The following is a 27540-nucleotide window of genomic DNA, read 5'->3' as shown; positions in this document are numbered from 1 at the left end:
TAATGCTTAATATCTGGGAAAATACAATAAATAATTTTTCCGCCTAGAACAATTAGATATTATGCTTAATAATAAAATGTTCAAAGAGGATGTAAAAATAAATTAATATCTTACTATTTACCTTCAGTGACAAAGCAGGTCTCAGTTTCAGATAACCGAGACATTTTCAGCCATCAAAGACAAAGTGAACATGTGCTGCCCTTCTGCAAACATGCGGCTATCATTGAAACCAATGAAGATCTATATATCCACACACACATATACATTTGTGCCTGCATCAGAGGGCAGAATTTGGCCTAGATCTTACAAAACGGTAGTTTGCAGCTGACATTCATGTGTGTTTATTAACAAACAGAACTGCAGAACATTCATGTATCACATATTTTCCAAATCCTGCAACCGCAACTTATAAGAAACATTAGCATATAAAAAGTCATCACTGTACAACCACTTTTTTTTTAAAAGTCCGTGTCAAAAACATAAAAAACAGCTAATTTATTAAAACCAGATACATCGTTTAAGTGCCGAGGCTTGTGTTAGCTTCCTTCTGTTCTAAGCACAAGAATCTATTAAAACAAAAAAGGCGAAAGTGGCTCAGAAAATGACAGAACTCTCTAACAACGTACTGGTGGCTTTACTGACACTGAACTGACGCTATAGTTCACTGAAAAACAGTGTAAACACAATGAGGTACAGACACCAACGGACATTTCTCACAACGGTGCAAACCGCGGGCCTCCTCCTGCAATCACCGCTGGCCCCAGAGCTTCCTCCCCGGGCCAGCCCTGCGGAGCCCGACTGGGCCCCCCCCCCCCGCCGCAGCCCCTGCGGCGGCCGCTTGCGGGAAGGGGTCCTGTGACCCTCGCGTCATGCACCGAAAACATTTAAAGTGCCTCAGATTTCCAACTGATGCAAATCTACGTTTCGTTCCTTTAGGCTTGAAAAGGTGACACAGCTTCTGAAAAGTTTTATATAAATACTCCTTTAAAACTATGAGAGGTTTTCTTTTCCAAGGTAGGTCTAATAAAATATTGAACTGCTTTTAAATTAGGCAAATAGTGCTTGCACTGTTTTTTGTAAAAAAGCAACTATGCTCCTTTGCTGTCAGATACTTTATACGTCTCCAGTCACTCTTCCCTTTATTTTACAGCAACTAAGAGGCAGAGCTACTGTAATTCCATTGGTGCGATTGCCGGTGGAGTTCTGAAACAGCCCTATGGATTTTTTGGTGACGACACGGAACCTCAAGTTCATCCCTTCTCACAAGTCTTTCCTCCGGCTGGCTTTATTCTGCTTCTTCGCTCTTCTCAGAACCACCTCCAGCTGAACTATCTGCCTCGTACTTTTTATCAAGAGCATCTTCAAAGGATTTCCCACTGCAGTCATAGGCTTTACTGGTCGATCCCGTATGGGTCCGAATGCGAGCTCCTGGCTGGTATAACTGCATGGCTGGGCGATCCTAGAAGGAAGGAGATGTGGTTAGCACCCTGAGACGTGTGGGATACGTATGTGGGATTTTAAAGTGATGAATGTTTGTGAAGAAAGCAGATTTTGTGTTAAATCACTTTACATTTCATAAGGCCCAGGAAAAAAATGGAGTGTAATGAAAATTGACTAAGTATTTAACATCTGTCTTGTTTGTAACAGTATTCTTGGGAGCCAAGCATTTTGAATAAACAAAGCAAGCTGTAAAAATTAAAGATCCTGTGATACATTTGATGTAAATGAGGACAAACACTGCAGACAATTATCAAACACGGTATTACAGGTAAAACTCTGAAAAATGTTGCTCATGTTGCTACCTTCACTAATACCAACTGGGAAGAACTATAGCCTGCGCACTTGCAACCCCACAGATGAATGAGAAATATTAAATATAAGCATAAAAAAATCAGACAAGCCAGAGAACAGTGTAGCGGGTAACAGCCAGAAAATCATCCTCGAGTGAACTTGACCAACTGCTATGTGTGCACTGCTACTCGAAGTCATGAATCACTACCACAGCGTAAACATGGAATGCAGATTTTAACAGTGCCGATCAGAATAAAACTGCACAGTTATTGCTCCACTTCACCATGCCTTCCGCACTGAGTACGAGAGCAGGGGAATTCACCCACTGATAATAAACAAAGTCAGTGCAACTGGAGCGTGCGCAGGCTTTGTGAGTAACCCAATCATACGCACGCTGATTTGATCACCGGGAAACGGAAGAAGGAGCCTCTTTACAAGGCAAAGACACCTCAAACTTGCCAATGGTGATGCTCCATAGCTCTTGAGACCACTTTTTATTCTTCAAATATCAATAATAAACCATACTGCTTAGAAGCTATGCTTAACAAGTCTTTTCCTAGTTAAGAGTGTTTTAGTCTTGCAAATACCAGTTTTTAATGTTATAAAACAACCCGTTCACCAAAACCTGTGCTTTTTGACCAAAGTATTGTCTTAAGTTGAGCAAACAAAATTAAACAGCCAATTTTAAGACAGTAGCAGAGCACTGAAATTGTCTAACTTCAAAGTGTATTAATTTCAATCGCCTTCATAATTTGAAGTCATTCGGGTCTTTTGCTCTTTCATTCTTTTTTCTTCTTCCCAATATGCGTTTTCTCTTTTTCTTTCTTTTTCCTTCACCCTTGTCTTTCTTGCTCTACTTTTTTCTCCATCTATTTAGACCAGATATCAAGATTCACTACTGGGCCATACAACTAGATCATTCTAGTTAGTGCTTTGTAGCGTGGTAGGCAATGCGTAACACCCATCTCTCTACATCACAGCCACATAAAACTAGATCCTCTGACAAGCAGCGCCCATTGGAGAGTTTACGGCAAAGGGTCCAAATGATTTTTCAGATCACAGACTCTGTACCTCACAGTCTGCCTGAAAGCTAGCATAACTGTGACCTGCACTGGACATTTCCTATTTTCTAATTAACCCTTAAAAACTTCAGAAAGAAGCTCGAACACTGTCTAAAAACTGGTGCACGCATTATTATTTCTAAAGGTAAGTTGGAAAACTCAACCCCTAACTCTTACCTACGTGATAAGTACTCTAAGGAAAAAAGTCACCACACTGAAAAAAAACTTTACTGATACTGCTGATTTTGTTTAGGGAACAAATCTAGTGCTTGAAGTGCGGACTAATCCAGAGACCCAGCAAGCTACCAGAAGTGCAATGGGAATAAAAAAATAAAGAGGCGACTTCTTAAGGCTTGACAAAAGGCCCCCAAGACCCACCACCCAGTTCCACGGTTGCAGATATTTCACCAGATTTCAAGTGCTGCGTGGCAAGCGTGAAGAAAATTGCTTGTTCCACCTTCCTGTTCCTGAGGCAGCCATTTTTCTGACTTCTCTACAGCTTGAGCTGATGGTGTGTGTGGAAAGTGGCTCTTGTGCACATGCAGATAAATCTCACCCACACTGCCCAGCTGCCCTGTGCATAAACTAAAAGCGGGGCATATCAGGCTTGCTGTGTTTGCACAAGGTGACTTGACACGCAGAGCGAGCCCTGACACACAGAGCGAGCCCACCCACACTTGCTCTGTGCACACCCCGTTATCGACTCACTCCGCACGTGACTAATTTACTCCTTGGCAGCCTTAGCCCACATCACAGATCAGCCACTTGGTTTGAAAGAAGAGTTTCACATGCAAGAATAAACTCCTACACAAAACCGTGCTTCAGTCATCTTTTGTAGAAAATCCAGGATCAGAAGGGAGAGAGAATGAGGGTGACAAGGAGAGCCGCCTCCTGAGAAGACCCTCGCACACCCATGAAATCAGACAGTCTGAGAAAAATGATGCCCGTGTCTCTGGGAGACAATAAGGGACTGCTACACAACCTGCTACCGGCCCGGCTTGCACTGGCTGTGCACATGCTCTTTCCCTGACAACGACCGTGAGGATAATTCACCCTCACCATATGACAGCCTCTGCGTACTGGCGAGTACACAATACTGCAGAATCTCCACATTCACACTCTCTAAACACAACAGTCTCTGAATTAGCTATTAAAGTCCTTATGGTTCCTCTACCGAGCAATGCCTGGCCAATCCGCACTGTAATTCTTTATGAGCTGGGTAGCTGAAGTACGTTTGTAAAAGACTAGTATGCCAGTTTCTAAATTTCACTACAGATCAGAAGTATAACAATTTTTAATGCACTCATAAAACACAAGGCTTCCAAGAAAAGCGTTCTGAAAACACTAGGGTTGAAAGGAAGACAGAAAGTCTTATTGTAAATATGAACAGCCAGAGACCTGTGACCTTAACTTATTTTAACTGCTGTTGTCCTCTGATAACAATAGAAAGAAGTCTGGGTTTTACTGAAAATGGAACAAAGAATTGCTTTTTTTCTGAAAAAGCATCTTTATGCTGAGTTTGCAAAAGTAAAACCTGTGATCTTGAAGCACATTTAACTAATGAAAGATTATCCTAAATGAATAAAAGAACCTTATTTCTTATGCGCTCCTTTTTGGATGCCATGTCATCACACTTGTCCTCTTTACCCAGTTTGTCTACTGCCTCCACAGTGAAGCTGTAGTTGTAGTTCCCTTTCTTTCCTCTGTCTTGGCTGTATCCTTTCCCCCATTTCAGCTCTTCTTCATTCCTTCTCACAAACTTGTCAAACTCATAGTGAGTTCTATGCTTTCTGCCATCATCCGATCGATACCTTTGTCTTTCAGGTTCTTTTTCTCGAAATCTTCTCTCCAAATCTCGTTGCTCTTTGTCACTATCATTTTGTGACCTACGAGTATGTATAAAAAGAAAGAAAATCCAAGCAATTAATAGTAAAAAAGAGATGTTGAAGGATACAATACAAAGCCTTCCTTTGACTTCAACAGTATTTAGATCAATAGTATGGCAGGCTGTTTCCTTCTCATTAAAAAGGGGTTATGTGCAATTTTGCGGAATGTCTCATCCATGTATGTCCGGCCCTTGACTACGCATTCAGTTCAAAGTAGCAGACAAAGCTTTGCAAGCAAAATCGGACATTTGTGCAACTGCTGTGGAAGGCCCATTCTTCAACTTTTATCCCTCTTCGCAGTCCCACAAATAGTCTCCTAATCCTCTTCACATAAACACATGCTGCAGGATTAGCTCTCGTGGCCTGTTCTTGAGGCGAATCCTGTATGAGTATTCCCTTGAATGGCAACATTCAGGGCCTGAAGGAACTGTGCTGGTATTGTGCACCAATCTGTAAAGTTTTATGACTCTATTCAACAAAAATTCTCCACTGACACTGCAACTTGCAAAAGGCATTTGTGAAAATTAATACGTGTGTTCCAGGCTTTTGTTTATTATGTCTCCAAGTAATTTAGCCTACCTTTGCATATTTTATTTAGGCAAAACACCATTACCTTACCATAACATAATACTTAATTTCTGCTATGCTGCAATGGGTTTATATTATAAAGACTATTAGTTTGCAACATTTTGATGCCTGTCTGATACAATTCTCAGCTCTCTTATTCAGTTCCTTGTTCCTGTTCAGCAAGCGGGTACTTCTCTCGTGCAGCCAAACTGCAAATAATGAAGAAAGATTACAGAACAGATTGAATTTTAAAAGGAGCAAATGCTGGCAGTTTCTTTTTTATATATTACATATGTACAAATACTTAAAACTGAAACAGGAAAGTTACTTTTGACAGTCTGCTCACATTTTGGGAATCGGCAGACAGAATCAGAGAGGAAGGAGATCTTTCTAATGGTGTAGTGATCAAATAGTGACATGCTTCTCGTTTAGAATGGTTTAATATCAACAGAAGTGTATCCTTTGAGATAACTTTTTTTTTTTTAATAACAGAACTGTGAAAGTTGTCAGCCTCTGCCATGAACTTGGGCATTGGCGGGGCTGCCAAGACAGGGTCCCCATCTCAGGAAGAGCTAGAGGCCAGCAACAAAACCCGAAAGACAGGTAAGTTATTCAGCATTTTGTAAGACTCTGCTTGTGTCAGCATAACACATTCACCAAGTGGAAGCAACGTCCCAGCTGTCACAGACACCTGAATCAATCACAGTTACAGAGATACTGTACCTGTAGCATAGATACATATACATATAAAATACTATGTTAGCTCTCAAGGTGTATGTGGCTATAAGCAGCTTTGTTTCATATTTAATATGCTCTTCTAGACACTAATTTCAAGTCCTAGCAAGGCTCAGAGCATGCCCTTCCAAAAAGCCAGAAAGACACACCTTGATCTGTTGCTGTGGCATTGCCTGGTAGTTACTGTGGGTGAGGAAGGAATGGAAGTGCCTGGAGGTAGGCAGGTGACAGGCACACAAACTCCAGTTCAAGAGAGGCTGAAGTAGCTTTCACAGAATCACAGAATCAGAGAATGGTAGGGGTTGGAGGGGACCTCTGTGGGTCATCTAGTCCAACCCCCCTGCCGAAGCAGGGTCACCTACAGCAGGCTGCACAGGACCTTGTCCAGGCGGGTCTTGAATATCTCCAGAGAAGGAGACTCCACAACATCCCTGGGCAGCCTGTTCCAGTGCTCCGTCACCCTCAGAGTGAAGAAGTTCTTCCTCGTGTTCAGACGGAACTTCCTCTGCTTCAGTTTGTGCCCATTGCCCCTTGTCCTGTCGCTGGGCACTACTGAAAAGAGTTTGACCCCATCCTCCTGACACCCACCCTTCAGATATTTGTAAGCATATATTAGGTCCCCTCGCAGCCTTCTCTTCTTCAGGCTGAACAAGCCCAGCTCCCTCAGCCTTTTCTTGTAGGAGAGATGCTCCAGTCCCCTCACCATCCTCATCACAGCGAAGAAGCAAGCAAGGGTGGAAAGGAAATGGCGGGGTAAGCAATAAGAAAGTATAGGTAGAAGAGAAAGTTACACAGCCAGAGAAAGAGAAAGCAGAAATGAATGGAAGCAAAGGGAATGGAAGCACACTTCTGTTTGGTGTAGTTTCAAATCCGTATGTGACCATGTACACCCATGCACCTAGCGAGGTTTTAATTTGTGGTAGAAAGCTATTGCTACTGAGCCTTTAAACATGGTTTCAAAGTGGCATTTCAGTCTTCTGCATGTAGAGCTGGAAGTTACAGTTTATTACTGATTTCTGAGTCAGTGACAAAGTAGTTACAACTTTAATTCTTGATCCAGCTGAAATAGCTTATAGCTTGCTACCTAATCACATCCACTAATAATCATAATGAAATGAGCATTTGGAAAGACAAGGTAACACTTACTGTATCTGCGCAGCCAAAAGGATTCTGTTTTACACCTGGAAAATCTACATTAATGCCTTCTTAAACTTACAGGATCAACAGGAAAAATGTTACATGGCACGACCAAAAGCTTAATACAGAAAAAGCCTTATTAGCAAAAACCTGACTTGCCCCTGCAAGTGTTTCTGTTGACCCTGTTCTGTTTCCTTTGTTGAAGAACATCAGTGAAAGAGTTGCTGAATATTTTCAATTTCCGTTAGAGAGTAGGAAATGGAAGTTGTCAGCATTTTCAGGACATACTCCACATACTGAAACACTGAGCCTATGTTTGAAGTCCTTAGTCAGAGACAAAAGAACATGACTAATGCGTGTAAGATATTATGGGTAAACTATTTTTTTGAATTAGCAAATTCAGTAGTTTTATTTTCCACTGTTCAAAGTTTCTTTATTCTTCCATTTGCCATTAGGAGAACATTTGCAGCTCCTGCATACTTTTCATAAAAATCAAGAACCTAAGTGGACGAAGGTAAAATTTAAACTACTCAGAATAGGCAGGTAGCCTAGAAGGCTCCTAGAGCACAATCCCAAATTTCCTCTAATACTGTGTATGTAATACCTTAGGAAAACTATTTAAATGCTCAAGCCTGTCCTTATGTATAAGTTGCACATATACATGACATCTCAGATTCAGCTCTTTAATTTTGCAAAGTACTTTTGAGAGCTTGGCTGAAAAACTCTACTGAAGAACAAAATATTGTTTACCACAGCAGCACAGTATTCTTAGTTACGTATCTTACGTATCTTATGGGTGAATCCTGCTTGTGACGGGACACATGTGCCAAACGACAAGAGAGAGAACCAGCTGCTGAAAACATCTGTACATTTCCAGGCTACAGCAGTTATAGAACTGGGCTATACTTCTTGTTTCTACTGTTACATATCCAAGACAAAAGGCAGTGGGAGACAGAGACAGCCTTCTGCATGTATCTACCATAAGGCTGTCATTCACACCTTAACTATTCTGCCACTGTCCCATTTATCAAACAAACACATTTATCTGTTTCTGGCAGCAAAAATGAAGAAAGTGTGATGGAAGAGTCAGGCATCTGAGGCAATTTAGCCTTTGACATCAGTAATAGAAGGAGGGCCTTACCTGAGCTCTTGATGGGGAGCAGGTGAAATAACAATGAAACTCTGAATGACTTTTCATGCAGAAATCCTTCCAATCTGGGATTTCAAAACATTTCACAAATAACAAATTGCATCCACTAATACTGCCAGCAGGTCAGTAAGCTGCTGCTAAACACCTTTTACAAAAAGGACAGTGAGAGATTTGTTCACACGCAGAATGAAATCAACTGCTTGCTGACAAAACGCCCAGCCAACACATCACTTGTACCACGTTTAAGCCTCCAAATGAAAACATTTAGGATCTAATTTGGAGCCTAATGATAAATATTACTTACTTTTCCTTAAGTTCTTTTGGTGAACCTTCCAATGATTTGGATTTTATACTCCCAGATCCAGGTGATTTATCCCATTTGTTTTCCTCAAGGTCAGCTTCTTCATCTTTTTCTTTGTACTTTTCACTGGCCAGCTCATCTGCTTTTTCAGGCTTCTTAAGAAGCTAAGAAATATTTATTTCTATTATGACATCTAATTATTTTCCTCTGTTGTAACAGACATCTTAACAACATATTAAATACATCAAAAATGTATTAAAATCAGAGATATTTAAGTGCTACGAATATATTTTACAAAGTATAAAATTTAAAAAACTACTTAAAGAGGGCAGTTTACTTTTGCTATGGAGTGGTAGTCATTAGCACATATTCAAGTGCACACTTTTAAGTATGATGAGAATACTGGAGAAAGCACTTACCTACTTTTCTCTCCTAAGTTTTATATAAAAAGCTATTATGGTCTACAACTTCTTAGAAATCATACAACAGAGCTCAATGTTCTTGCCAATAAAATAAAAAGCAGAACCTCTAAGACAAAAGGAGCAAGATTAATACTTCACTCCATGAAATATTATATATAAAATGTGTTACATGTGAACTACTTGGGACAGACTGGCATATAGAAGTAGGTGCTTAGTATAAATACACCTTAAAAGAAAATTAGACTGAGAAGAAAATAACGATGTTAGCAGAAAAGGTCACATTGCATTTTCAACTTGGAGGTGAAGATTTCCAAGAAGGCTGTTCCTTTCACAACGAATAACTCACACAGGGCTTGAGCAGCGTCTAGCATTAGAGGAATAATCTTTACAAAAAGACCAACTGTCTCAAACTATTCTCTAACATTTCACGAATAAGCAGAACATCTCATCTGTCTTTTCATTCTACCAATTTTTCTGAAATGAGTACAGGTTATTCTACTCCAATATTTAAAACTTCTGTAATGTTTCTCTCAGGTAATATTTTCCTTTTCTTTAGGAGACAGAACTAGCTTTCAAGGTCACATTGCCACAGATATGTCATTCATATTGCAGTCTTTTGGACAACCAGGTTTGGGTAATACATTTTAAAGAATAATTCCCTTTTCTTCTGAAGTTCTAGTACGTTTTTCTTTATGCCTAAACATGAAAAATCTGTAATGCAGCTTCAGGACTTACTATTTTTTATATCCAGGTGAAGGCAACTGTTTTTCAGAAAGAAAAGGAAGAGGAAAGAAATACATAGCTCTGTGGCTTCTCCCCACCACAAGATCTGGAGTGAGTCTGTGTGCCCCTGTGTTAAGCTACAGACTCTTACACCAATTTTCGTCTTCAAAACAGCCTATAAAACCTTTCCAATACCACAAAATTTATTTCAGATGAGTAGTTTCCATCTATGTCATCTTATACAAATAAGGTTTTAAATGCCCGCACATAGTACAAAATGCACCCACCTAAGCGAAGTCATTAAAAGCACATCTATTCAGATTGTTATAAGGCAGCACAGCCTGAAATTAGCAAGACTTGTAACTTCGTTAAAGCACGCTATTCAAAAAAAATCAGTTCTGAGCATAAACACAAAAAAATCTCAGCACATATGGGTAGATGAAGTTTGACACGACAGAAAGTGTTAAAGCCGTATTTTTGGTGTTAGCACACAGAACAACTTGGTTCTGTCAGGTTAAGTCGGCATATTATGTGGCAGCCTTGTATACAGATATCCAAATTACCTGCCAAAACTGCATCACCGCATCATTGTACCTAAGGTAATTAGTCACACTTTTTCAACACTACTTAGTCAAAGCCCTACATTACTTCCCCTTCCAGTCAAAGCTGGTTTGGTATCTCCACACTGTACTGTAGTCCACTGCATAAACAGTTTGAGAGAGCGAACAAAGGAATTTTTGGATAACTTCAACAGAAAAATAGGGGTTTTTTCATTAAGGTACCTTGATCCTTATTTCTTTTTCAGAAATCTTCCTTTGTTTCTCCACTTCTTTTCTTTTACGTCTTTCTTCTTCTCTGCGCTTCCTTTTCTCTTCCTCCCGCAGACGTTTCTTCTCCAATTCTCTCCGCCTTCGTTCTTCTCTTTTCTCTTCTCGTATTCTCTGAAGATTTCAAAATGATTAATTGTAAATTGTCCAACGGAAAACCATGTGAAACATAAATGTTGAACTTCAGGCAAAAGTCTGAACGTACCTGCTTTTCTAATTTTCTATTTTTAATATATTCCAAAAGGGGTGTTGTTCTTCTAGCTAAAACACAAAAAATTTGTGATATAGTGTTCAACTCCTAAAATACGTACTCATTTCTTTACTTCAGTACTAACCCCTGTTTTCTACTTTTACCTGCAAGTGAGGTAAATAATTAATAATCCTATTTATTTTATATATTTTTGAAGGTATTCCCATCATTCCATTTTAGAAACACTTTGTTGGATTTTTGCTGTTAGGGTTAGAAGCAACAGAGGTATGTTGCATGATTATTTACTGTTTAATTAAAAATAGCATCTTTTCAGTTCAGAGAACTGCTTTTTTCTCTTGCTCATCAGTTATCTACCAAAATGGAAAGAAATCTATTCAGAATCTAATCCTACAATTTTGTACATCAAAACCTAGCTATATTGCTGTTCATATACAGCCCACATTACTATAATCTCACATAGCACTCCTCGATCCCAGATTTCAAAGTACACCATGAAGGGAACATTTTAATTCTCATATAACATTTCCATTTAACTACTATTTAGCATTCACCTCTCCCAGGGAAAACAGAATGAATGACAGGTAAGTGGTTTGTCCCTGGTTACACAGCAAAGTCTCAGCAGATTCAATAAAACTCTGGCTTCCCAAATAACAAAATGCCTCATCTACTGAATCACACAGCCATTCTTATGTTACAGAGCTGTCTCCACACTCTGAAATCTAGCCTAAGCCACCTGCCTGAATCATTCCCAAATTCTACAAAAACTTGGAGAGCATCATCAATATTTTATATCACATATAGCATTCATGACTGTCAATGTTGAATTCAAACTTGAATTCATGTACTTATAGCTGTGGGTGGTTACTACAACCTTTGTCAGTCTTCAATGTCCCAGGATAGAGTTACAGAAAATCTTTACTACTAGAAATTGCTCTACAGTTATTTATAGGACTCTTCCTCAAGCCGGAAGAAAATGTTGCTATTGGAATGCACAACAGGATTTAGAAGGAATGGAAAAAAAAAGTAAGAAATTAAAAAAGTTTTCATCAAATTTGACATGGCATAGTCAAAATCTAGGCACAATTCATATCCCCAAAACCATCTGACTATTTTTGTCTTTAAAGTGTGAATATCCTGAGGGAAATCATTCGTTACTGATAAAACCTTGCTATGCAGTTATGAATTGGAAGGCTTGACAGGATTCAGCATTTATTTTAGCAAATATCACTGGTCAAAAGCAACAACCAAAAAAAGATTGCTGAGATCTTCCTCCCTCTATCCTTAGATTCCTCATGTTACCTTCCCCCCACACACACACCTGCCCATAATTTTTGACAAATTTTGGGTCCCCAGAACCCTCCCTAAGAGTCTCTCAGATCTGCAGCTCTGCCTCTCTCCTGCTCCTGTAAGTTCCCCTTGTCTGAGCAGTGTCTGCCTCTGGGTACTTTCACATGCTGCAAGTGATCATAAATTGTAACTGGGGAGTCTGGGGAAAGGATATGCGGCACTGGGAGTCCAGAACTTGACTCTAGCCATGACCAAGGCTGTGATGCAAGAGGTTGCATCAGAAATTGTAACTTGAAGTTCAAGGGCGAGAGGCAGTGTGAGGAGTACTATCAAAGAGGAGGGCAAAAGAGAATGTTTACCAAACCTGAATCTTACCCATCTTATTTATGGGCCCTACTGCAAATAAAAATTTAAGAGTTTTTTCTTAAAATGTTTAAGAATTTTAAAAGAAAATAAATTATAAAATGAAGATCTATGTCAGCAATAACTTTTATATTTTACCTTGTTCTCTACAAACAAACCAGAAGAATGACCTTACCTGCCTCTTGTTACAAAGAAAACTGTTTTATATCTCTCTGTCACACTGAAACTGATGAGCTAACACATCTGACGTGATGCATGCTGGTTTGCAGTAACACTGCCTGGAGAAATGCTGAGAATGTGAGGCCCAATTCTGCCAACAAAGCCCTGGGCATGTCTTTCATTGACTTTAGGAGTAAAACCTTTGAAACTGGACATGCAACTAAACCCTCACATAATTTTGCTATAAACATGCTATCCACTGAAGTAATATTTGTTTTTATATTGATAGCAATCATCGCAGTTTTGAACAGCAGAAAAAATAAAACAACTGATTTGATTTCCTGTGATTTAACAGAAACAAAATACTAAAACTCCTAATGTAAAGCTGCCTTCAGACAATATTGTTAGTCAGAAATCTACAACTCTCAAGACTAATAATTTCCATTGATAGAATATTTTCAAGTCAATAAAGCTTTCTTGGAATTGCAAACTTTTTGTAAATTGTAAACTCCTTAGAAAATTTTGACTGCTTTTGCTCTGCTGTCAAATACTAGGGAAGATCTGGAGTAAATAAAAAATTTTGGGGAACTTCCCTATCTAGAAAAGCAACAAGTAAGTTTCACCAATAACAGAAATATTATCTAAATGTCCATAGTTCTAACATTTCCATTTCCTCTAAATTCTTTAAGTTCCACATCTCTCCAGTCAACTATTAATTTATGCATATGAAGAGTAATCAATGCCACTACAGAAATGCTTGTCACAGACAGGGACAAACACACAAACGGCAGTAACAAGTGACAGGACAAAAGGAAATGGCCTGAAGTTGCACCAGGGAAAGTTTAGATTCAGTATTAGGAAAAATTTCTTCACTGAAAGGGTTATCAAGTGGTGCAACAGGCTGCCCAGGGAAGAGGTTGAGTCACCATTCCCGGTGGTATTTAAAAGGCGTGTAGATGTGGCACTTAGGGACATGGTGTGGTGGTGGACTTGCCAGTGTTAGGTTTATGGTTGGACTCGATGATCTTTAAGGTCTTTTCCAACCTAAATGATTCTATGATTTGATTCTATGATTCTAATAAAAAGAGGTATCTGCTTTTACGCTGTAAAGAAATAATAGCAAAGGTTGATTTTTTTTTTCCTACTCAATTGTCACACCAAGGGAAAGTGTTGTGCATGTTGTCACTCGGAGATACAGCACATCAATATTCCATGTCATCCTTAAAGCCGCATATTGGCATTGAAGATTTCAGTGTTGAGCTTAATAAAGATTGCCCCTGAGACTGTGAAAGTCATGCTGCATGCATATAGAAAACAAGGTGTTGCCTTACTTTCAAAGCTTTTGCAGAATCTTGACCATGAGAACAAAGAGAAATCACCTCATGTTCCTCAATAAAAGCACCTAATATCAGGGATTGTTAGGTATTCAGCTATTTCATCTTCTAAAAATAATCTTCCATCTTTTAATACATCTGTAAGCATTCAGAAGTATTAAGGACCTATTTCTGAAGCCACTGTGCATGCAAAACTTCAAGTCAAGTCAAGTGATTCTCTGCATGAAGACTTAATGGAATAGGTGGGGTGTTCCCTGTCACTACTTGGATGGATAACAAAAATTTAACTGTGGTAATCTCAATCTCTGTTAGACTGAACAGGTCAGCTCTTGCAGGTAATATCATAAAGATGTAAGATATTTAATATTCTCAATAATAAGAAAAATCAAGAAAACAGACCAATGAGTTCCCTTGTTTTGGCCTCAATCTCTCCCAAAAGAATCTCAGGATTGGCACAGATTTTCTCTTCATCAGCACAATAACTCTCTAAAAATTTCCTATATTCTGGATCTGTGAAGAAAAATTTTTGAATTATGTTAATACTTTGCAATGCGTGACAGAAATGGAATCTATTTTCCCTGTGACGCCAAAAAAATATGTTTACCGTCTTCAATGCTCCCAGCTTTGGTATCTTTCTTCTTCAGCTTCTTTTTTGAAATCTTTTGGAATGGAGCAAATTCAACCACCGCAGGATACTCCAAACCTTAAAAGAGATCAATGCTTAATTTTTTGAGGGGGGAGAAACATTCCTTATATTGAAGCAAGATTTTCAAAACTCTTGAAACTTGTGTAGGCAGTCTTACTTGAAATCGAACGTGAATGTTTCTACAATCCCATCTAAAAATTCTAATGAAAAATTACATGTAACAGTATTTTAGATTCAAAACAAAATACATTTTAATTATAAATATTTTTGACATGCTAACACAGACTGTGCAAATGAAGATGACTACTGTGGCACAATAATATTCTTGCATCATCATTTATAAATCCCTTTTAATTCTTCACAGATATTAACTGACAAGGAAAATTTAAATAAAATCTCAGCCTGACAAGTGATAAGTACTACTCTGAAATTAGTCTAAAACAATTGAGTTGCTTCTGTAAAAATTTGTTGCCTATAAGCTTAAAAAATAAGTAAACGCTGTGTAACACGCAATAATAAAACATACCACCTTCTTTCAGAACCATAACTATAAAACTCCACATGCAGAACTGTGTGAAACTTCTTTTTTTGTTTATGATGGACTGCACAACTTCTTGACTGTGTTTCTTGGCGTGGATTCTTTGTTTTGAATTCTGCTTTAAATACGGGATTCTTCTTGGGACTGGAGTCAGAACTCTGTGTGACTTTTGAATTTCGCCTGGTTTTCACTTGCAGCAGTTTCAAGATTACACTTTGCTCAAGTCCACTGAAAACTTGGCTTGAATCTGCCAGAACATTTGTTAACTTTATTGAACCTGGTAATCCGTGTTTTAATTTTAGCCTGATAAACGCAATGTGCCACATGCCTCACCAGAGGGCACCTTCGATCAAAACTTCTGCTCTTTATTTGCACAAATAATCGTGCCAAACTGGCCAGCTCAGTTTTCCAATGTACAGAATATTCTGGCTTCAGTCCAGCATAACACTGAAGAACGTGCTTAATTTAGACAAAGTGAAGTCTTGGCAGAATCTCAAAAATAGTTTCGTTCTACTTTTTCACCTAAAACACCCAGAATTTAAAATCTGGGAATCAACACTGTGAGGAAAGTGGTGTTCTCCATCTCTAGGAAAATCCATCCAAATCTGATTAAGTTAAGAAACCTATAAAATATCTCAGGTAGGTAATGTTGAAGAGAAATTTGTTAGTTTGACAGACAGCCTCTTTAGAGATCAATTCTAAAGGGAGGTTCTCCTCCCCCTCTACTCTGCCCTAGTGAGGCCCCACCTGGAGTCCAGTTCTGGGCTCCCCACATCAAGAAAGATGAGGAGTTACTGGAGAGAGTCCAGCGGAGGGCTACAAGGATGATGAGGGGACTGGAGCATCTCTCCTACAAGAAGAGGCTGAGGGAGCTGGGCTTGTTCAGCCTGAAGAAGAGAAGGCTGCGAGGGGACCTAATATATGCTTACAAATATCTGAAGGGTGGGTGTCAGGAGGATGGGGCCAAGCTCTTTTCAGTGGTGCCCAGTGACAGCACAAGGGGCAACAGGCACAAACTGAAGCAGAGGAAGTTCCATCTGAACGCGAGGAAGAACTTCTTCCCTCTGAGGGTGACGGAGCACTGGAACAGGCTGCCCAGGGAGGTTGTGGAGTCTCCTTCTCTGGAGATATTCAAGACCCGCCTGGACAAGGTCCTGTGCAGCCTGCTGTAGGTGACCCTGCTTCGGCAGGGAGGTTGGACTAGATGACCCACAGAGGTCCCTTCCAACCCCTAACATTCTGTGATTCTGTGAACTCTCCGGTAAGAGTGGGCAGGACTACTTTTCATAGCAGTCCTCTGCAACACTGAGCATACAGAATAGACAATCGCTATAAAAGAAACCCACAAATTTATATCTGTTTTATAAAACCCACGTGATTTTTTACAGAAGGTATGAATGAATGAAGCAAGGAACTTCTAAAGGGAAAGCACCATTTCTCGGCTCTGGCAGTTTCATGCTACTGTAGGAGACCTGGATTTATCCACACCTGCATTACAGAGTTCTCTACTGTTGGGCAAACCTTTGCAGACTAACATTTTAAAGATGGCAACCAATTTTGTCACGCTTGTTCTTGGAGCTTAACTGAAGATGTCTGCAAATACTCTAAAAAGGCTGTACAGATCTCAAAAGGGACAACCAAAACGATGAAATCAAGTTTTGTTTTGCTTTTTCAAAATGGGAATAAGTGACACAACTTTATCTTACAGAAACACACTGAAGATGCAACAATTCATCACAACATGCAGTTACTGTTGTGATAAGTTGTGAAGCTTGCGTAAAATAATTCTCTTAATAGGATCTTGATAGCATATTGCTTAAGGTACAAGAATGCAGATAAAGCATGCATACCACACAGACAAACAAGACTGCATGGGCAAATACATTTTGCACTTCATCGTCTTTTAAGTGCTAGATTTTAATATATTTTTATGCGATTATATATTGAGAAAAAAACTTGCATAATTAGCAAAAAGGAAATAAATTAATGTTCTAAAATGGTATATGTATATACACACATTTAGTATCTTACAAATATTCCAACCTTTATTATCAATGAAGACATAGCCATCAAAGCGATCTCTAAAAAGAAGGATGTCCTCAGGATTTCTAAAGTTTATGTATGCTCTTGAGTAGAGATGAGGATAAAGGCTGCAACAAGAAACAATTTTATTTTCTGTTATTTACTATTCTGTTCAGGACTAGGAAAAAAAGTAAAACTAGAAGGATCACACTGCAATTCTTATCTTCTTTGAAAAACGGCTACCTTAAACATGCATATCAAAGTCTTTACATACATCTAATTACATATATATGAAACAAAAAGCAACTGAACAACTGAGTTCCTGGATGCAACTGTGAAATGTATTCTGAACTGATACAAACATTTCTAGCTTGCTTTGTCTACCTAAATTGCAGAGCATACGCTTCCATTGCACAGGACCAAAGCTTTAAGTCTAATATGTCATGATTTAAGATACAAATAACAGCAGTGCTTTTGGGGAAGTTGTTTGGCATGCTAAGAAATTCTTATGAGTGTTGAAACAGGACTAGGTAAGTAAAAGCTCCCAGTGAAAGGGCCGTTGCCAAGCTGTCACTGTATTTGAAGAGATTTCCACCTTTAAGAAAGATTAAGTAGCCTAATAAATGGTAAGATAACCCACTGAATTATATACAAATAAATAAACTCCATCTGACATACATGTGTATCAATATCTATGCAATGTCTAGTTGTGAAGAACTGTGAAAATACCATGAAAATCCAAAGCATTTCTAGCAAAAGAAAGAACAGGTACTTACCTAAAGTAATTCTGATTCTTCAAGAATTTATTGGTATAGATCCCACTCCAAGGGTAAATGTTTAATGTGCCTGATAAAAACCTCAGGGTTGGCACACCACCAACCACAATGAAACTGAGGTAATTTAACAAATTACCACCCATCAGCTAAGTTATTTGGAGTCATGGCATGTACACGCTTTAAACCCCTGCAACTGTGATATAAAAGTTTGGCTTAAACTGCCTTCAATGATGGCTAAGTATCACACCTGTTTTTTTAACATTTCTGAAACACGAGTCCGTAACTTTAAAACACCTGTGTTCACACAACTATTGCCACACAGGGTCAGCCTTCAGCCAAACTCATCACCAGCAGCAGGAGACAAGAAACATACACAGTTGCAACTGTATTTCAATCCCATAGCTATATCAGAACCAGATTTCACAATGAGTGAGAAAGAGCAAAAATATGGGTTGTCCCACAGGATCCACACACGGCAGCTCAAAGCGACACAGTTACTACAAACCAAGTGATTTTTTTCTTTTTCAAACGTGTATCCATAAGGATTCCACTCTGGGTGTTAGAAGATGACCCTAAAGAGCAGTGCTGTCAATACCAACCAACAATTCTGCAAACCCACCAAGTTTGCGTCTGATAATTGTAGCCAGGAGAAACGTTTAACAAAACACTAGAGGGACTTTTTCATTTAGATGTTTTGCAAATACCAGCTACGGAGTATTTCTACAGCACGCAGATACTCTTCTAAGGAAGAGCTGTTCCATCCATATATACTCACTATATTTTGACATTCTTGGATGGGAATAGCACTGAGTGAACCTTAAGCAGGTAACCACAAAAATGCCTGCTAAGGCATGGCTAAGGCTATGCTACTGACACAAAGCACTGCTAACAGATGCTACAGGCATGGCACGCTCCCTCATCTGATACAGCCTATAGAGATGCCACACAGTCCTGGACCACTTGCAAGCAACCTCTGGATAACTTGACCAAATCAACATCATCGCACGTGGCTGTGTTTTCTCATGGAGTTCTGCAAACCCTGCACAGTCCTCCGCGACCAGAGTTGCAAACCTCCACTCTGCACACGCAACACAAGGTATCTCGAGGGTGGCTGTGGAGTGACCACCAAGACGTAAAGCAGATGAAACAAGCCAGCTTTCCTCTCATCGGTTTCAAAGCAAAAAAAAAAAAGAGGAAATGTAACACTTTTCATAATTACATAGTTAAAAAAAACTTTTAAAAAGGCCTACAAGTGTATGTAAAGGAGGAAATTTTATTGTGGCAATCTATTGCTGTGCTGGAAGAACTGTCTCTGTGCTGCCTACTGGCTGGAATGGTGAAGAAGTCTCTTCGATAACTGCTGGTTCCCAGGAAGAGTTAAACTTCCTTCTCTGCCATATTAATGCGAGTGTTCTTGTATTTCAGGTTCTTTGATGTTTCAATTAAATGAGGCTTGATATTATTGACTGATATGATTATACACCTGAGGTGCTGAAGATTCACAAGAGAAAACCAGGAATCTTGAGGGAGCATTATTTTTCAGCCCATTATTATTAGCTGCGATTGAGAAACTGAGTTTCAGCCCCTAGTCTAAATAACTATTTCAGTGTTCTAGTCATCTTCAGTTTTTGTAAAATACTAAAACTTCCCACAGATCAAAGACTGGGACCAGACAAGTGTCCCAGCCATTACATTATTGTGGCACTCCTCTGTCTCAGTGCACAGCAAACAGCTTCACTGCATAGTTGGATTTTTTTTTCTGCAGTAACTTAGAACCTTATGGTTGGGCACATAACCATCTGCAATAGAACTGAAAATACAAAGAATTCTTCCTTCCTTGTTTCCTTTAGCTTGTACATCAAAGCCATCTGTTTCATCTGCTTTGGCAACACAAACTTTTCCTGGTACACAACATCGTATTTTTCTAACATTTTCAGCTTAGGCTTATCAGACTGATTATCTTTTGAAACAGAGAAACATTTGATATGGTTATCTAGCATCCATTAGTAAGAAAAAACTGAGGCTGAAATTTATAAATGGAACTCTAGAAAGCAGAGATTTAGAATTTGCCTTGCAAATACAGGATCCAATGTTCTTGCTATACATTATTAACATCTTCAAGAACTTCATTCACATCAGCAGAAACATGCAAAGATATGAAAGCATACTTGTCCACAGCAGGATATTGATATGCAAGTAGCACAATAAATAGGACTGTCTGTCCATTATTGTTGCTATGTATCAAGGTAGAATGTTGTAGAAACATGGCTACAACAATGCTTAGCAATCACAGGTTCCTTCTCTGATAAAGCCACTTCTACAAATAAAGAGTTGGTTCTCATATGAGAAATACACAAGCAAGTTAGAAGTCAGAGTGCTTAGCGTACAAAAGCCTGACTCGCGTGTGTTTCAGACTCATGTCTTCGGCTTTTTACCCAGCAAAGTGTACAGTGTGCCAAAAAAAAAAAAAGCATAAAATTTGCTCTCTAAATGGGAAGCTAACTGAATGTATCGAATTTGACATCCTTCGGGGTGGCCTGCATATGAAATACTGTCTCTCACTCTGGATTTTGCACACCCGACTTCCAACTGCAGCTCTCACACCTCCACCCACCCTGGATTCCCTCTTCACTTATCCACTGAAAACCCACCAGCATGACTGCGCAGCAAAGAACGCACAGGGCTTCACAGAGCCACAGGAACACTGTAGCTAATACCCTCTCCCAGGAGGAAACAGTCCTGCTCTGCTCTTCTACTTTATATTCAGCAGTTATTGGATAAAATACAGCTTTTGCTCTTCAGGATTCTGCTTTCCAGCTGAGTCCTACAGAAGGGCCACTGGACTCTGTGCACCTCCTCCTTTTTTTAAGTATCTACCAGCACAGAATTCATTTGGGATTTGAAAGTCAGTGTTGAGGTTGCATGGCTGGTTTTGTAATCAGACAGCTGCTTCTATTTTGCCGTATGTTTGCTGTCTAGAATGCTGCTTTCCATCCACATCATGTTTTGGACAGATGCACTGCACATCATGTTGGCATCTCGGGGATATCACTTTAGAGTAATCTCTATGCAAATAACACAGATGAGTCTGACTATACACATTTCTTTAGTCTGTCTTCTGCTGTGCATTCAAGATAATTCAATCTTTTAGGTTACATGTATTTCTGTAATACTTTGTCTATCATCTCTTTAAACCCTTACTTTGATAGTAACTTTAATAACAAACACATTCTAATAGTTTACTTCTTCTACAAAGTATCTTTTAATGCAATTGTGTAAAGGGAATGGTATACAGGAAAGTAATTTTAAATAGTTATGTACAATATAAACAGCAACATGTCAACTACAAAAGCAGACATCTTATCTCAGTAAAAATACTTACGAACTTATCAATAATGGTGTGTGTACATATATATAAACGTATATACTTACATGTAGATAAATTTATAGATCTCTACATTTGAATTTTGGAACATTAAATAAACTCCTCCATCTGTTCATGTAACACATAATTTCTGATCTAACAGATAACTCATCATCTACATTGTTATGTCAAGCTAAAATCCACTGGCCTTCATCCTCTTGTCTCTCACCTTCTGTGGGCATTCACACAGTGGATGGAACTGGCATAATTTTAAATTAACTTAGCCTTTCCTTTTTACAGAAATAAATGAGCACAATTTGCCCATCAGTGGAGAAGCAGAAAGACGATGCAGCTGTGATGACAGACTGTCACTCATTGTATCCAGAACATGGTAGTGGCGGTTCTATTGAAGCTGTGAAGGTGCTGCCCCTTCAGAGCTGTAGTTTCTGGGTGCATACTGCCATGCTACAACATTTATGCTATTTGCCTACAATAATCCTGAGCAAAATGTTGGGAAGAAGTTATAAAGGACAAAGGAGGAGTGCTGTTTGCAAGAAGCTTAACCGCTGCCTGCGATACACAACATGGCATCGCCTGTTTGAATGGCTTTCACGTAAGCAAAGCTCCTGTTCAGATCTCTTTACTTTTATAACCTCACAACACTACTAACGAGCCCTAGCACTCAGCACTGAATGCCAGTCCAAGGGGATTACCAAAGTCCTGCAGGACCAGAGCTCAATCACTTGACTCAGGTTTTAGATGACTCAGAAACATTTACATGCAGACAAAAAAGAGCATCTGGGAAAAAAAACTGTTAAACGTTTGGAGCCTGAAAACAAGATACACTGTCAGGAAGGCAGAGTTTTTATTATCAGCAATAGATGGTGTGTCTATCCAAAAAACATGGCTGAAGTCACAGAAACAATGTTTTGCTTGTTATTCTGGTGTCAACGTACAAGAGAGAACAAATGTAATGCAGTGAATACATGAATCTGAAAAAATGAATGAAACACGATGCAAAAGTCACTTTCTGAAATCATTTTACTGAAATCGATGTCACTGAAAAAGTGTTACACATTAATGACATTACTTAATCAAATGAAATTCTACAAATCATTCTCCAAATCATTCTCTCATTCTCTTGTTAGGCAATGTGAAATTTGCTTGCGATCTTCCCATGTTTTTATTACCACTGAATTCTCTGGATTGGCTGCCACTGCACAGGGTACAGGATCTAGAAAAAAGCTCATCGGTGAAAGACAGAGGGCACTGCACAGAGAACACGCCCACCTTATCCCCCAGCTCCTCCCGTTAGCTGGAATGGCACGAACACATACTCACAGAGAGTTTTCTGAAATGCTGTGAACTGTCCACAACATGACAGATTACTGCAACACAATGCTTTATACTCACAAAAGAGTTCTCTGATGGATAAGAGGAGACTAAAACTCACTGTATTAATCTCATCTCTAATTCACTATTTCTGAAAGTTTACTGCATATTCTAGAGTGCGTGAACATGTCAAGAGTTAAGTCATGAACAGATGTACATGAGTATGTGTCAGCATTCAAACACAGGGGGCAAAGCAGGCAAGGTGATCCTGGGCCAGTCGAAGAACAAATCATCCGTCAAGCCAATACCCTGCAGAACTGCAGCTAAATGCCCATTTAAACTTCGTAGTTTCCTGAAAGAAGTTGCAGCCATACAAACCATGTAAACAAAAACCCATTCTGAAAAACTACATCTTTTGTATGAAAGCATAATTTTTCAGAAGCAAGATTAAGCAAAAAAAACCAAAAACAGTTCATGCTGAAAAATTCAAACTTAGATGAAAACACTTTTTTCTAGCGAGTTTAAATTTGCAGAAGAGAACAAGAATTCAAAACTCAAGAGGAAGAGAACATCTTTCTCCCAGATCATTATTTTATTACAAGGCTCATACACAGGACTCAAGGAAACTGACAATCCAAGTAGCATGTATCAGATATTTCATTGTTCAAAAAGAAGTTTAGAAATGTGTATTCTTTGCTTGCTGCATCTTGAACTCTAGCAGCAAATCAATACAAGAAATACAGCTTTATTTTCTTTAGACTTCTTGTTATTTTTAATCCCCAAGATCTGCTCAAGGAAAACGAATTTTCAAAGTGTTTTAAGCACGTCCTCATCCCTCTACCAGAATGAACTAGTGTCATACATGCGATCTAACAAACTTTTATATATACATAATGTTCTGTCCCTAGCTATATGAAAGTATATGACAAATAACACCATGTGAGAAAAGACACATTATCTTTCATCAGCAACCTGACATGGATGCAATAAAATGAGTGGACAAGAAGATTTCTGAGTACTCCAAATTTCATCACATAGAAGTAGACAGGAAATGAAACTTTGTATGTACAACTGTTGTCAGTGCCTTCCTAAGACGGCTGACTCCCTGAATTCTTATGCTAACCATTGTTCTGGAAAATTAAAATCGTAATTTTTTAACTGTTCCCTAGCATTTGTGCAGCTAAACACACTGACGACAGAGACTCTCTTCTTCAGAGAATTTCTGCTTTGCCTTTGATCTTTTCCTCTTATCAAATGAACAGCTGGGACTTCAAGAAACCCATTTGGAAACACAGATGACAAGGTTCAGAAGAGAAATGTTAACTAACTACAAAGATTTTCAATCAGACTAAATGCTCCTCTTTCCTAACTTCACAGCCTTTGTGGTTCTAACAGGAAAGCTGAAGGACCTACTATTTTGTTGCTGCAGGTACATGTAACTACCTAGGTCAGGCAACTGCCATAAAGTTTCACTAAATAGAGATTTGTTTCTTCCTGATTGTGAAACTGACTCTGAGAGACCCTATACAGTCAAGAATTAACCGTCTAATAACACACTGGTGGCAAGAAGTGGCAGTACGCTTTCAAATAAAATCAGCCCAGGGACTAGACTGTTCCAAGTGCAATTTACCACACACAATTCCCCACAAAGGAAAGGCTATCTGCTCTGGGTGAGGTCTCCCTTGACTTTAAAAGGTGGTCAGCAACAAACATCCAGGATTCCTCTGTAGTCAACAGAAAGAATCTGGTGCCTGTGGAGGATGATTAACCGCACACCAACAGAGACGAAGACAGGCAAGATGGATCTTACACTCTAGTTATTCAGAATAGTGCAGATGTAGCATACAAGGTGTTTTGTTTATTTTAATGCTTAAGTTCCTTCTCTTCTAGAAATCGTTTTGTTCAAAAGGGAATCGTATTTTACCATGGCAATACTGAGTAAATCATATAAATATACTAGCAATTCTGATTTATTTTAAACCAACCACTACTTTTTTGTTGTTTTGAATGAGACAAAAATGAGCAAAACTGGATTATTTGAAAAACTATGAAATAAATACAAAAACACGTAAGCAAACAAAGAAACTAAGCTCAAAAGGCACTCATGAAAAAACTGGTGATATTTGCCCTAGCCAGACTCTTTCTCACAGCTGACAAACAGTCTGGCTGATAAATAGTCTGCTGCATTTTACCAATGAGAAGTGAAAAGAAACATCGGAGTTTCAAATAAAATTACGTCCTATTCATACACAAAAATTTTCTGTTTTAAAATCACCGGTGTAGAAGAAAAGGGCAGGAATGCATTGTCTCTGCATATGTATTCAGCTTTTCACAAGTATTTTCAGTAACTAACAAAAAGGGCTTGACAGAAAATATATGTGATTTGGTATGTCCTAAATACCTTAATTAGGTTTTAAGCACCTGAAGACCTGCACAAACAGCTCATCCTCACCTGGGATCAGCAGTGCAAAACTCAAAATAATCATGGGCAGGCAGAGGATGTAGCTGTTCCTCCAGTTGCTCCTTAGTTAGACAAGGAGGAAGCCGTCGAATAACTACCTGCACATATAAAAAAAAAAAAAGATATTTATCTTTGATGTAAATACTGTAGAAAGAGATTAAACAAATAATATTACTCCTCTTTAAAAGCTCTTCCTCAAAATGGGAACTTCAGCTGGAGCATTAGCCTTCTAGCGATTTACATTCTTGGACTTGTTGACAGACAGAACAATTTCCCTATCTCAGTTTCTGCTAACACTGTAAAATTTTGGGGTAACAGAAACATTCTGATGAAGAGCTTGAGAACCACTGTAATTTAGCCAATAACAAAAGATGTTAACAGCAAAAATCAGACACTGACCTCACAACATTTTTGCAGTATCTCTTTTAAAATAAACTAACTTTTAAGTCTTTTATTCCAACGGTATCTTAGCATATTTGGTTTGCGTGCCCAAGTGCTGGTGTTGGGGGGCTGCAGGGCAGCCTCTGTGAGGAGAGGCCGAGGCTGCTCCATGCCAGACACAGCCGGCTCCAATGGCCCCACCGCAGGGCATGGCTGAACGCCGCAGTGGTGCCTTGGGGAAAACTTCTTTAAGAAAGGACAGAAAAGGCTGCACGACACAGTGTGAGACAGGGGACTGAGAGGAAAAAAGTGTGAGAAACAGCTCTGCAGACACCAAGGTCAGTGAAGAAGGAGGAGAGGAGGTGCTCCAGGTGCCGGAGCAGAGATTCCCCTGGAGGAGACCATGGTGAGGCAGGCTGTTCCCCTGCAGCCCATGGAGGACCATGGTGGAGCAGATCTCCACCTGCAGCCCGTGGAAGGACCCCACGCCGGAGCAGGTGGAGGTGCCCTGAAGGGAGCTTCAGCCTGTGGTGAGCGCACGCTGGAGCAGGTTCTCCAGCAGGACCTGCAGCCTGTGGAGAAGAGCCCATGCCGGAACAGGTTCATCCCGAAGGACTGCAGCCCACGGAGAAAACCTATGCTGCAGCAGTTCACGAACAACAGCAGCATGTGGGAGGGACCCCCGCTGGAGCAGTTCATGAAACACCGTATCCCACGGGAGGGACCCCACGTTGAAGCAGGGAAAGAGCGTGAGGAGCAAGGAGCAGCAGAGAGGAGCCGTTATGTCCTGCCCACAATCCCCATTCCCCGTTCCCCCATGCCGTGTGGAGGCAGGGCAGGGAGATGGAACGAAGGAAGGACACTGAACCTGGGAAGGAAGGGGGATGGGAAGATGGTTTAGTTTTACTCTTTGTTTCTCACCATTCTACTCTATTTTTTTTTTTAATTAACAATAAAGTAGGTTGATTTTCTTCAAGTTGCATCTGTTTTGCCTGTGATGGCAATCTGTAAGCGATTTCCCTGTCTTTATCTCGACCCACAAGTTTTTTCACCTTGTTTTCTCCCCCTGCCCTGCTGCGGAAGGAGTGAGGGAGCAGCTGGCCGGGGCCCTGGCAGCCACCCACCCACAATCAACCCACCACACTCAGGTCAACTGGCCAATAACAACGGCCAGGAAGCCATATGGCAACCCTCGGGCAAGAATGACGCCAGCACACAAAGCTGTCAAACGGCCATCAGGCTTCAGACAACCTATTTCCACTTCTTGCCAATATCTGAATTTAACTTGACTTAAAAACTTTAGGTTATGGTGGTTTTCAGCGCTTCGGTTTTCCAGTTTAGAAAATGGGACTAAATCAAATCTCACAGTACTGCCTATCTGGAACCTGGCAGCCTGCTCTCATGGAAGGTGTCCCTGACCCATGACGGGGGGTTGGAATTAGATGATCTGTAGGGTCCCTCCCAACCCAAACCACTCTTTGATCTTTGAAAAGGGCTCGAATAAAGCCAGGGAGCGAGAAGCGCTGTTGCCCTTGCAGGAGCTGCCCTGCCACAGCCAACAGCCAGTCTTCATTTCCGAAGCACGACAGGTGAACAGGCACCCAAACTGGCAGCGCTGCTGCTGCCGGGGATCTCGGAACACTTCACCGACGGAACGCCCTCGCCCCGCAGCACCGGAGCCCCCTGCAACCAGACTCCAGCTGCCGAACGGGCCCTGCCCGCGCCACGCTCCTCACCGCGCGCTCCCGCTCACCCCCCGCAGACGCTCCCCACCGCGACCCTCCTCCCCCCCGCAGAGCCCCGGGGCCCAGCCCGGCCGCGGCCCCCGCGCGCGCCCCGCCGCTGCCCTCGCGCCCCCTCACTTTGCTCAGGGCCGTTTTTTTCTCATCTCGCTGTTTACCCGGCGCCGGGTGAAGCGGCGACAGCGGGGAGGGCGAGGAAGGCGGCGGCGGATTCGGCGGAGCGTCCGGGTTGCGGCACAGCGGGACGTCCATGGGCCACTTCTCGCGGCCGCCGCCCCGCATCAGCCCCGGCCCAGCCTCCCGCTCCGACCACATGGAGCCGCC

At 40.3% G+C, this 27540-nt stretch overlaps 1 protein-coding gene across 4 annotated transcripts; it reads right to left on the bottom strand.

The window, feature by feature from the left end:
- Window positions 1–27540, bottom strand: UPF3A (UPF3A regulator of nonsense mediated mRNA decay). 4 transcript variants are annotated; one of them, XM_075425513.1, is made up of 10 exons: window positions 27337–27540; window positions 25085–25191; window positions 17182–17288; window positions 14559–14657; window positions 14354–14464; window positions 10806–10861; window positions 10556–10714; window positions 8632–8792; window positions 4444–4738; window positions 1–1459 (listed from the first exon to the last, which is right to left on the bottom strand). In XM_075425513.1, the coding sequence occupies exons 1-10, from the start codon at window positions 27529–27531 to the stop codon at window positions 1286–1288; spliced, it is 1464 nt and encodes a 487-aa protein (XP_075281628.1). In that variant the 5' UTR covers window positions 27532–27540; the 3' UTR covers window positions 1–1285. The 4 variants fall into 4 exon arrangements, with proteins under 4 accessions (XP_075281628.1, XP_075281655.1, XP_075281637.1 ...); XM_075425540.1 differs by having other exon boundaries at window positions 4664–4738; XM_075425531.1 differs by having other exon boundaries at window positions 1305–1459; window positions 4500–4738.

Source organism: Opisthocomus hoazin, chromosome 1 (genome assembly GCF_030867145.1).
Source record: "Opisthocomus hoazin isolate bOpiHoa1 chromosome 1, bOpiHoa1.hap1, whole genome shotgun sequence".
Classification (NCBI taxonomy): Eukaryota; Metazoa; Chordata; class Aves; order Opisthocomiformes; family Opisthocomidae; genus Opisthocomus; species Opisthocomus hoazin.
The sequence above is the reverse complement of the archived record's forward strand: the minus strand, read 5'-3'. Positions and strand labels throughout refer to the sequence as shown.

Bases quoted from the DNA above. Each gene is read 5' to 3' on its own strand.
- UPF3A (XM_075425513.1), bottom strand. From the start codon at position 27,531: ATGTGGTCGGAGCGGGAGGCTGGGCCGGGGCTGATGCGGGGCGGCGGC. The intron at 17,289-25,084 runs GTGAGGATGAGC...TTCTTGTTGCAG, and splicing joins TTTTGCACTGCTGATCCCAG to CCTTTATCCTCATCTCTACT. The intron at 8,793-10,555 runs GTACCTTAATGA...AATATTTCTTAG, and splicing joins AAAAAGAAATAAGGATCAAG to CTTCTTAAGAAGCCTGAAAA.